Below are 12,171 nucleotides of genomic sequence, written 5' to 3'. Positions count from 1 at the left end.
ATCTCCCAAGGATGAAGCTCTTGGCATCCTACATTGCCCCAATTTCTGGGGCAGTCAGTCCTCAGAGCTGTCTGCCATTGAAGGAGGAGAAAGACAGAACAGGCTCCATCTTGAAAGCAGGACTCCAGTACCTGAGCCGCTGCCGCCAAGTCCGGATCCCACGCCGCGCGCCTCCGACACTCGCCCGTTCGACAGTCACTCCCGATTTCTTTAGGTTCTAAGTCCAAGATGGCAACTCTCAAGGATCAACTCATTCAGAATCTTCTTAAGGAAGAACATGTCCCCCAGAATAAGATGACAGTTGTTGGGGCTGGTGCTGTTGGCATGGCCTGTGCCATCAGTATCTTAATGAAGGACTTGGCAGATGAAATTGCTCTTGTTGATGTCATGGAAGATAAACTGAAGGGAGAGATGATGGATCTTCAACATGGCAGCCTTTTCCTTAAAACACCAAAAATTGTCTCTGGCAAAGACTATAATGTGACAGCAAACTCCAGGCTGGTTATTATCACAGCTGGGGCACGTCAGCAAGAGGGAGAGAGCCGTCTTAATTTGGTCCAGCGTAACGTGAACATCTTTAAATTCATCATTCCTAATATTGTAAAATACAGCCCAAATTGCAAGTTGCTTGTTGTTTCCAACTCAGTCGATATTTTGACCTATGTGGCTTGGAAGATAAGCGGCTTTCCCAAAAACCGTGTTATTGGAAGTGGTTGCAATCTGGATTCAGCTCGGTTCTGTTATCTCATGGGGGAGAGGCTGGGAGTTCACACATTAAGCTGCCATGGGTGGATCCTTGGGAAGCATGGCGACTCTAGTGTGCCTGTATGGAGTGGAGTGAATGTTGCTGGTGTCTCCCTGAAGAATTTACACCCTGAATTAGGCACTGATGCAGATAAGGAACAGTGGAAAGCGGTTCACAAACAGGTGGTTGACAGTGCTTAAGAGGTGATCAAACTGAAAGGCTACACATCCTGGGCCACTGGACTGTCAGTGGCCGATTTGGCAGAAAGTATAATGAAGAATCTTAGGCGGGTGCATCCGATTTCCACCATGATTAAGGGTCTCTATGGAATAAAAGAGGATGTCTTCCTTAGTGTTCCTTGCATCTTGGGACAGAATGGAATCTCAGACGTTGTGAAAGTGACTCTGACTCATGAGGAAGAGGCCTGTTTGAAGAAGAGTGCAGATACACTTTGGGGGATCCAGAAAGAACTGCAGTTTTAAAGTCTTCTAATGTATCACTTCACTGTCTAGGCTACACAGGATTTTAGTTGGAGGTTGTAACTCATATTGTCCTTTATATCTGATCTGTGATTAAAACAGTAGTGTTAAGACAGCCTAGGAAAAAATCAATTTCCTAATGTTAGAAATAGGAATGGTTCATAAAACCTTGCAGCTATATCCTGATGCTGGATGGCACTTACCTTGTGTGGTCCTAAATTGGTTTGTCAAATAATTCAACTTCCTCAAGAGGTACCACTGCCCATGTTGCAGATGCTGCAGTTGCCCTTCAAACAAGATGTGTATTTACTGTGTTATATAACCTCTGGTTCCTTTAGCCAAGGTGCCTAGTCCAACTTTTTTCCCTCCAGTGAATCACATCCTGGGATCCAATGTATAAATCCAGTATTGCATGCCACGTGCATAACTGTTCTAAAGAGTCTTGCGTACTATGTGAATCAGAATAGTGTACACTGCCTTGTAATGTAAAAGGGAAAAATTACATAAATAATGCAGTCAACTAAGTGTTACACCAACTAAATAAATAAAGCTTGAACAGTGAAAAAAAAAAGAAAGCAGGACTCCATCTTGGGCCGTACTGTGGACTTTGAGCCATATGCCCAGTATCTATGGAAACGACATACCAGATGGAAAACCAGACCCCCCAGATGGAAGAGCCCCAGGGCTTGTATCTAGACTCTCCGTAGCCTGAAAGAATACCCTAATTATCTGTGTAACCTAATAGAAACATAAATTTCATTATGCTTACTGAGGTGTGACCACAGGCCTATTGATAATTGTCCACTGTTAACTACTTAGGCTTAAGGCATGTGAATCACCGGTTAACTTTGATTGTATCTTTCTTTTCCTTTGTTCAGACTACTTTCAGGGAATTTGGGGAAGTGGGTTTGGGTACATACACTTAGGGTACATAAGGTTTTCATAAAAACTGGTTGGGGTCCTTGGCTAAGAGGAGACTCTGTCTTGGGCCCACTGGTGTAATAAACTGCACTCCACTATCTGCACTGTCCTTCTGAGTGAGTTTGTTTCCCGAACATGTGGTTACAACACCATCACCCCGCTCACAAAGTACCCCACCTCTCTGCCCCATGTGGTCCTGCGGCCTGTCTCCTCCTGTGTGACTCTCCCCTCTCCTGCTCCCTACCCCAGATTCCCTTCTTTCTCCTGACTCTCCACCTCGTGCCCAGCTTCAGCATCACCCATGCCTCCCACTGCCCACTGCCTCTGCCCCAGTCCAGCCACCAGCTCCCTGCACTGCACATCTACAACCCTTCCTGAGAGTTCTCTACATGATAATTTTACTCCTTCCAGTCCTTTCCCAGGCTGTGGCCTGATAGATGCTTCTAATGTGCAAATCTGATCATGCCACCCACCTCGTTTTCTCCCAGAGTCAAGCTCCATCACCTGACTGAGGGGCCTCCATGATCGCCTGTTCTCACTTCCTGGTTCCATTTTCCCCACCTCAAACCAAGGACTCCTTCCAAGTCTCCCACAAGAAGCAGTTGGGAAACAATTTTATCTACAGACAAACATCATCAGATAAGCCAAAAGCAGCTACATTGGCACTTTGTCATACACCACAGTCTATTATGGGTAAATGTAAAACCCCTCTGGCTGGGTGAAATGCTGAACATTGTATTGTATTTTGGTTTCTACTTTGAACCAGGAGGCATTTTTTTTTAAAACTCAACTCTATGTTTATATACAATAAAATTCATGTCTTTTAAAGATGTAGATTGATGAGCTCTGACAAATTACCTGTGTAACCACCACCACAGTCAAGGTTTTTCAGAACTCTTAATTCTATTCCATTTCTCTGTATGTTTATCCTTATGACAGTACCACACTTTCATGCTCACTATTGCCTTGGAGTAAGTTCTGAAATCAGGAAGAGTGATTCCTCCAACTTCATACTTTTTCAGGATTGTTTTGGCTGCTTTGAATCCCTTGCAATCACATGTGAATTTTAAAATCAGCTTGTTAATTTCTGCAAAGAAGCCCTATGGAATTCTGGTTGGGATTGTGTATTTGTCGAGAATTGATATTCTTTTTTAAATGCTTGGTGAAAGTTACCAATGAAATCATCTGGGCCTGGACTTTTCTGTGTGTGCAGGGTTTCTTTTTTTGTTTTTTTTCTGACCACACCACACAGGCAGCTTGTGGGATCTTAGTCCCCTGATCAGGATTGAACCTGGGCCCTCAGCAGTGAAAGTGTGGAATCCTACCCACTGGACTGCCAGGGAACTGGTTTTGTTTTGATTACTAATTCAATCTCTACTTGTTATAAATCTATTCACATTGTTTATTTTGTCTTGGGGGCTCCCCAGGTGGCACTAATGGTAAAGAACCCACCTACCAATGCAGGAGAGACATAAGAGATTCGGGTTCAATCTCTGGGTCAGGAAGATCCCCTGGAGGAGGATGGCAACCCAGTATTCTTGCCTGGAGAATCCCATGGACAGAGGAGCCTGGTGGGCTATGGTCCATAGAGTTGCAGAGTTGGACACAACTGAAGCAACTTAGCATGCATGCACACATTTCTTCTTGAGTCAATTTTGGGAGTTTGTATCATCTAAAAATTTGTCCATTTCACTTAAGTTATCTAGTCTATTAACATAAATTACTTATAGTATTCCTTTATAATCTTTTTTTTTATTTCTATGAAGTCATTAATACAGTCCCTTTTTTCACTTTTGATTCTGTTAATTTGAATCTTTTTTTTTTCTTAGTCTACCCAGATAAAGGTTTTTCAAGTTTACTGATATTTTCAAAGAACTAGATTTTGGTTTCATTAATTTTTCTCTTTTGTTTTTCTGTTTTCTATTTCATTAGTTTCCACTTTTTAAAAAAAAAGTTAAAAATTTAAAATCTTTTTCTAGTTTTATTGAGAAATAGACTTAATTTTTTTTGTTTCCGATGTACAACATAATAATTATATATACATAGCAAAATGATCACCACAATAGTTCAGTTATCATCCATTACCATTGTTATTCAGTTGCTAAGTCGTGTCTGACTCTGTGACACCATGAACTCTAGCGCATCAGGTTCCTCTGTCCTCCACTATCTCCTGGAATTTGCTCACATTCACGTCCATTGAGTTGGTGATGCCATCCATCTCATTCTCTGCTGCTCCCTTCTCCTCCTGCCTTCAATCCTTCCCAGGATCAGGGTCTTTTCCAATGAATTGACCCTCCGCATCAGGTGACCAAAGTATTGGAGCTTCAGCTTCAGCATCAGTCCTTCTAATGAATATTCAGAGTTGATTTCCTTTAGGATTGACTAGTTTTATCTCCTTTGCTGTCCAAGGGACTCTCAAGCATCTCTTCCAGCCCCACAATTTGAAAGCATCAATTCTTTGCTGCTCAGCCTTCTTTATGGTCCAACTCTCACATTTGTACATGACTGTTGGAAAAACCACAGTTTTGACTATACAGACCTTTGTCAGCGAAGTGATGTCTCTGCTTTTCAATATGCTTTTTAGGTTTGTCATCACTTCCCTTCCAAGGAGCAGGCGTCTTTTAATTTCATTGCTGGAATCACTGTCCCCAATGATTTTGGTGCCCAAGAAAAGAACATTTGTTACTGCTTTCACTTTTACTCCATTTGCCACAAAATGATGGGACTGAATGCCATGATCTTTGTTTTTTTAATATTGAGTTTCATGGAAGCTTTTTCATTCTCCTCTTTCACCCTCATCAAGAGGCACTTAGTTCCTCTTCATACTCTGCCTTTACAGTGGTATCAGCTATTTGCAAATACTGCTCAGACAACCAATTTACCTTCTTGCATTTCTTTTTCTTTGGGATTGCAAACCATTTTTTCTTGTGACAAGAATTTTCAAGACCCATTTTCTTACCTACTTTCAAATATGCCATACAGTATTATAAACTATAGTCACCATGCTCCACAGTATCTCCCCGTAGCTTATTAATTTTATAGCTGGAAATTTGTACCTTTTGACCGCCTTCAATCAATTTTCCCACTCCCTACTCCCAATTCCCACTTTTATCTTTATTATTTCCTTCCTTCCACTTGCTGTAGGCTTAGTTTTCTCTTCTTTTCCTGATGTTTTAAGATAGAAGTTTAAGTTATTGATATGAGATATTTCTTCTTCTTCTCTTTTGAGTGAGTAAATTAACTTTTTTTTTTTTTAGGCTATGCCACATGGTATGTGGGATCTTTAGTTCCCCATTCACTGATCAAACCTATGCCTCCTGCAGTAGAAGCATGGAGTCTTAACCACTGAACCACCAAGGAAGTCCCTAAATGCTTTCTTTAATTATCAATTTTTAGACTTAATACAAAGCACAATTGAAATACTTTCTAAAACGACATTTGGGTAACTGCCACAAAAAACCCACCATTGTTTAACAGAATTTTTTTCTTCTGTTTCATGACTTAAATCTCATAAAAGAAGTAAAAAGAACACAACTGATAGTTTTATCCTGTGGTAAGTCATCAAGAAACAAAGCATGGACCATCAGCAAGTAGCTCTTGGGATCTTGCAGTGAGTTGAACAGGAAATAGTTACCTCTGAAGTCTTTGGATCTCCATTAGTTAAAGTTTCTATTGTGTTGTAGGGGAAGATACTACTACTGGCAAAGTCAGTTGGACTTCCCTGGTGGTGCAGCAAATAGCAACCTGTCTGCCAATGCAGGGGACATGGGTTCAATCCCTGGTCTGGGAAAATCCTACATGTCTGTGGAGCAATTAAGCCCATGCGGCACAGCTACTGAAGCCCGCGCCCTAGAGCCTGTGCTCCACTACAAGAGAAACCAGTTCAATGAGAAGTCCGCACACCACAACAAAGAGTAGCCCCCGCTCGCCACAACTAGAGGAAGCTCACGCACAGGAATGAAGGCCCAGTGCAACCAAAACTAAATAAATAAATAAATTTTTAAAATTAAAGAAAAAGAAAAGAGAGAGAGACAGTTGGAGGGGAGACTTTCCAAAACCTACATGTATGCACAATATGTACCTTTACATCAGCTGGTAAAGAATCCACCTGCAATGTGGGAGACCTGGGTTCCATCCTTGGGTGGGGAAGATCCCCTGGAGAAGGGAAAGGCTACCCACTCCAGTACTCTGGCATGGAGAATTCCCTGGACTGTATAGTCCATGGAGTCGCAGAGAGTCAGACACAACTGAGCGACTTTCACTTTCACATTATATATGTTTTTATAATGAAAAATATATAATTACACATATACAGTGAAATTATATGTATACACATATGTATGTAAGTATACACGTACATATACATACATACATAATTTCCTGTTTACAAAAGGAATTCACGCATTGTGAAAACTTCAAACATCACATCTCAGAAATAAATATTATGTTGCACTTATAAATTTACCAATATTTCACTATTTTTTTTTTTATAAAGACAGCGATTTCCTACTGTCAACCTAAGAATATATGGGAGGACTCCCTGTAATCCTTGCGTCCTGGAGGAAACCACTGGCATTCAGTATACATTCCTTCATGCTGGAGAATAAGTCTGTGCACGTTTAAGGTTAATGGAGTTATCACCACAATGACATAACGTGGATAATTTTGCAATCTGCTTTTTAATCACTTTGTAGAACAAAGCAATATTCATTGGAAGGACTGTTGCTGATGTTGAAGCTCCAATACTTTGGCCACCTGATGCAAAGAGCCAACTCATTGGAAAAGACCCTAATACTGGGAAAGTTTGAAGGCAAAAGGAAAAGGGGGTAGCAGAGGATGAGATGGTTAGGCAGCATCACCCACTCAATGGATATGAATTTGAGCAAACTCTGGGAGATAGCGGAGAACAGAGAAGCCTGGTGGGATACAGTCCTTGGGATTGCAAAGAGTCAGACACGACTTAGCCACTGAACAACAAGAGCAAAGCAAATCCTAGCACTGGTTGTGCCGTTTCCCTTCGCTGGAGCCTCAATTTCCTTACTTGTAAAACTCAAACTAATGATTCCGTTCCAGTTATTAATTTATTAACTCTCAGCTCCAAATTTATCATGTTTGCCTTCTCTATGAATATGAATCCAGGCTCTTTACATTTTTTTTCCTTTGCCAGATGGCAGAATGTTAAATTTTGCCAGTAGACGGCGCTAACAGACACTGCTTGAGGAAAAGGTTTTACTTCCGGGTTTTGATGGGCATGTCGGCGGACTTCCGCAGGGGGGCCCAGCCTCCCCAGCTCAGCTTCCTGAGGCAGCTTTTGCAGCAGCGGGTCTCTGCAGTGCAGGTGGTCAGCAGCCCTTAGCCTGCAGCCTGGGAGGAGTGGAACGCCTCTAGGGAGACTCTTAATTCCCAGCATTGTAGGGGGCGGTTTTCCAGCAAGTTTCACGGGGCGTGCACAGCATTTGAGTAACTTCTCTACTGTCCAATGAGCCCCAGTCATTCCCTCTCCAACAGGTCTGCATCTCAGCCCAGGCCTGGGGATGGGAGTTGCTACTTATATTCGCTATTGCTGTGCCCTTTAGAGCTCTCTTTGCTTCTTACTAGTCAGTTCCTGGTTACCCCAACCCCCTGTAGATAATTCTTCTATTAGACTTTAATATAAGTCTTATATGGGCTTCCCTTGTGGCTCAGCTGGTAAAGAATCCATCTGCAATGTGTGAGACCTGGGTTTGATCCCTGGGTTGGGAAGATCCCCTGGAGAAGGAAGATTCAGTACTTCAGTATTCTAGCCCAGAGAATTCCATGGATTGTATAGTCCATGGGGTCACACAGTATAAATAATATATATTTATTAAAGTATAAATAAATATAAATATTATAAATATATTTATTTAAATAAATATACTTTTAAATATTTTAAATATATTTTTAAATAAATATATTTATTTTAAATAAATATATTTATAAAAATGTAAATAATTCTTATATTATACTTTAATATGTCTAATATAACAGTTAATAATTCTTTATATTAGACTTTTCCTGTTCAAATCATTTGTGGTTTTTCTCTGGCACAGATCCCCTACAACATTATTAAGATCAAATTGCAGGCAGATTCTTTACCAGCTGAGCCACCAGGGGAGCCCAAAATTACTGGAGTGGGTAGCCTGTCCCTTCTCCAGCAGATCTTCCCAACCTAGGAGTCAAACTGGGGTCTCCTGCATTGCAAGCAGATTCTTAACCAGCTGAGCTACCAGGGAAGCCCAAATAATTCTTATATTAGACTTTAAGTCTAATATAAACAGTTAATGATTCTTTATATTAGACTTTCCCTGTTCAAATCACTTTTTTTTTTCTCTGATTGGCACAGATCCCCTACATTGTTACAAAGATCAGACGAGATCCTGCAGGGAGAGCTCCTAGCTCAGTGCCTGCTGGGCAGCGAGCACTCAAAACAGCTGTAATATCTCTACCACAATCATCATTTCTCCATGTCAGTACCTGTAGAGCAGCCTCTTTCTTACCAACTATTGTGGTTCTATAGTGTGGATGGAGTTGTGAATCACTCCATTCCTGATGGACATTTGGATTATTCCAGTTTTCCATGACTACAAACAGCCCTGTGATAGCTCCACAGAAGAGCTATCATTTATTGAGCTGCAGCAGTTACACATATTAACTCAGGAATCCTCACAACATGCCTAGTGTATTAGCTCCTATGGCTGCTGTAACGAATTGCCACAACCTTCATGGCTTAAAATAACACACATTTATTACCTTACAGTCTGGATGTCAGAAATCTAAAATGAAGGTGTGGGCAGGGCTGTGTCCTTGTGAAGGCTGCAGAAAAGAATCTGTTTCCTTGTCTTTTTCAGCTTCTGGAGGCCACCTGCCTTCCTTGGCTCATGACCCCTTCTTCCCATCACTCCACCCTCTTGATCCTACTACTCACTGTGATCCTCCTGCCTCCCTCTTACAAGGACCCTTGTAACTACGTCAGGCCGGCCCAGATAATCCAGTATACTCTCGCCATCTCAAGGCCCTTAACTTAATCAAAACACTAAAGTCCCTTTGACTGTATAGGGAACATATTCATGGGTTCCAGGGATCAGGATGTGGATATCTTTGAGTGGGCATTATTCAGCTTCCCACACCTATGAACTTGATACTACTATTCCACTCATTTGACAGATGAGAAAACCGAGGAACAAGGAGAGTAATGAACTTGCCCAAAGTCACACAGCTCTCAAGCAGCAGAGTTAGGATACAGGCAATCTGGCTGGATAATCCAAGCTCTAAGGATTACATAGCTTTGTTATAAATCTTTGCATACCTGTATAAGCATCTGTGTAGGATATATTTCTAGAAGTGGAATGACTGGGCAAATTGTTTAACAAATTGTTTAAGAATTGCCAATTCTTCCTTCACGACAGCTGTGCCAATTATTTCCCACCAGTAGTGCCTGAAATCCTGGATTGTTACTCACCCCAACTCTTGATGCTCTAGGGTCAGAATGTTACTTGCACACACAAAATCAAAGGATTTTTACTGCTTCTTATCAACTTAGGGACTGAAAAGTGTTTCTCTTCATGAGAGGAGAGGAACGTTCCTTACCTAATAGTAACCAAAAAATTACAGCTGGAATAAAGAAGCATCAATTTCCTGGGGAAAAGAAAATCATTTCATTACCTTAACATATTGTAAGACTGCAAATACTGTCCTAACACTGATCATGAAGACCAGCTTCCTGTCTTCACCAAGACTTAACTGTTCTACCTTGTCAGAAGCACTGCTTCTGAGAGTTTTATTTTCCACCTAAATGGGCTGTTTTCATTTCCCATGTCATCTCTTGAAGATCTCTGGGTAATAAATCACTTCCTTCATTGAACCTTTTCAATCACCCCCTTTTGGGAGGCGGGTCACACTGGCAGCATGGAGGATCTTAGTTACCCAGAGGATGGAACCTGTGGCTCCCAAAGTTGAAACACGGAGTTTTAACCACTTGACCACCAGGGAAGTCCAATCACCCCTCTTTATCTTGCATCCACGTCACACGTGTTATTTATAGCTTGCTTTTCAAGGTTTTCCATTTCCCTTCCCAGTGTATGGCACCAAATACTTCACTAGCCCCAATGGCAAACACTTAATATACTTTTAGAGTCTTCATTTTACAGATGAGGAAAAGGAGTGAAGTGACTGGTTCAAGTTCCCACAGAAACGGGATTCAAACAGGCATCTGCCTAAAGATGCTCCTGCTTGACATCCTACCATGTCTCCTCTGGAGCAACTGGCCTCCTGGTGTGCCCCTGAACCCCAGGCCTGCCTGCCCTGGGACTTCCCTGGGTCATGGCCGAGCTTGAAGGGCTGCTTGCACTCATCCTGGCAGGTGAGGGAGGCAGCCAGCAACACTCAGGCCCTGCTACTTTCTACTGCGTGAGCCTTCAGAGCCTCAGTTTCCTCATCTGTAAGATGGGAACAACATTGATCTCCCTCATAGGGCAGTAATGAGGAGCTGGTATTATTCTCATTTTGAAATGGAGGGGTCCCACTGTGAGGACAGGCTGTTCCCTGCCTAGGCTGCTAGCCTCTGTGTGCCAAGCTCTGCTGGAGAAGCAGAGTTACAGAATTTGGGAGGCCAATCCTTTATCTGGCTCTTCTTTTGTAACTCTTCCTGGTGTCCCCTGTCTGTCCTGTTATATCTCCTCACTGTTCTGTGCACTGGGACTTCCAGTTGCCCACCCCCCCACCCCAGCTCAGTGACCCTGCCCTTCCTGCTCCGGTTTCCTCTCTAGGTGAGGCCCCATGCATGGCACAGGACTAATGTTTGGCAGGTGCTAAGAGAATGTGCCACTAACTAAACACCACCACCGGACCCCTGTGTTGTTAAACCCTCCTCTCCAACCGTGATCTCTACCCCAAAGCATCACTCCACCCCAGCCTGCTACACTCCATCATTCCACAAACACAGTTCAGGCTTCAGTAGGGCAAAGTTCCAGACTCTGTATTCTGGTATTCAAGCCCCCTACTTGCTCCCTTTTCATGACAAGATTCTCCCCACCCCCAACATTGCCAAGTCCATATTCACAATGTTGTCGCCATCTTTCCAGGGAAGTCAGAAGAATCTCTAGTTAATATTTCTGTTCTGCCCCAAGTGGCCAGCATTGTGTGATCCTTCCTCTGAGTGCCCTGCACAAGTATTTGGATGAGAAAAGGGACAAGTCTCTGTTGAGCAGCTGCTCTGTGTCAGGTAAGGCACCCCAGTTTACAGATGGGGGAACTGAGGCTTCCAGATAATATGAGTTCCCACAGGCAGTGATGGGGGCTGGGCCAGGATTTGAACCCAGGAAATGGCAGTCCACTGCAGTACTCTTGCCTGGAGAATTCCATAGACAGTGGAAGCTGGTGGGCTATAGTCCATGGATTCACAAAGTCGTACATGACTAAGTGACTAATTTTTATCAGGTTTTTTTTTTTTTTTTGATCTACTGACTTTAAGGGGTGTGTCCCTGGTGGCTCAGAGGGTAAAGAATCTGCACGAAATGCAGGAGACCTGGGTTCAATCCCTGGGTTGGGAAGATCCCCTGGAGAAGAGATGGCAACCCACTCCAGTATTCTTGCCTGGAGAATTCCATGGACAGAGCCAGGCAGGCTACAGTCCACGGGGTCGCAAAGAGTTGGACATGACTTAGTAACTGAGCAACAACAACTACTGACTTGGGCATCCCTTCCCCTTGAATCTGCTCCCAAGGGCATCCCAACCAGACATTTCATAATCAATCTCAGAACTCTCATCCAAGCTCCATAGGGTGTGGCCTCGGGTCCAGCTAAGGGGCCAGGTCTCCATCAGTGTGAAAGGCATTTGAGCTGCTGACAGACCCTCTCTGCACAGACACTGGAGGACCTGGATGCTATGCTGGTCCTAGAGACAGAGAGCCAAGTCTGCTGGGCTCAAGGGAGCAGGGGGCCCTCTTGACCCCCTGGCTTCTTCTGGACTTGCTGGGCTGTTCCTCCTCTACCCTTCTCCTTTCCTAG

The 12,171-nt window shown here is 43.0% G+C and overlaps 1 protein-coding gene across 1 annotated transcript; it reads left to right on the top strand.

The window, feature by feature from the left end:
• Positions 1-200: 200 nt before the first annotated feature.
• Positions 201-1,213, top strand: LOC133065976 (L-lactate dehydrogenase A chain-like). The gene has a single exon (XM_061156548.1). It carries the CDS (start codon positions 229-231, stop codon positions 943-945), a length of 717 nt encoding a protein of 238 aa, XP_061012531.1. The 5' UTR covers positions 201-228; the 3' UTR covers positions 946-1,213.
• Positions 1,214-12,171: the final 10,958 nt, after the last annotated feature.

This window comes from Dama dama, chromosome 2 (genome assembly GCF_033118175.1).
Source record: "Dama dama isolate Ldn47 chromosome 2, ASM3311817v1, whole genome shotgun sequence".
Taxonomy (NCBI): Eukaryota; Metazoa; Chordata; class Mammalia; order Artiodactyla; family Cervidae; genus Dama; species Dama dama.
This window is presented reverse-complemented; position numbering and strand designations above follow the sequence as displayed.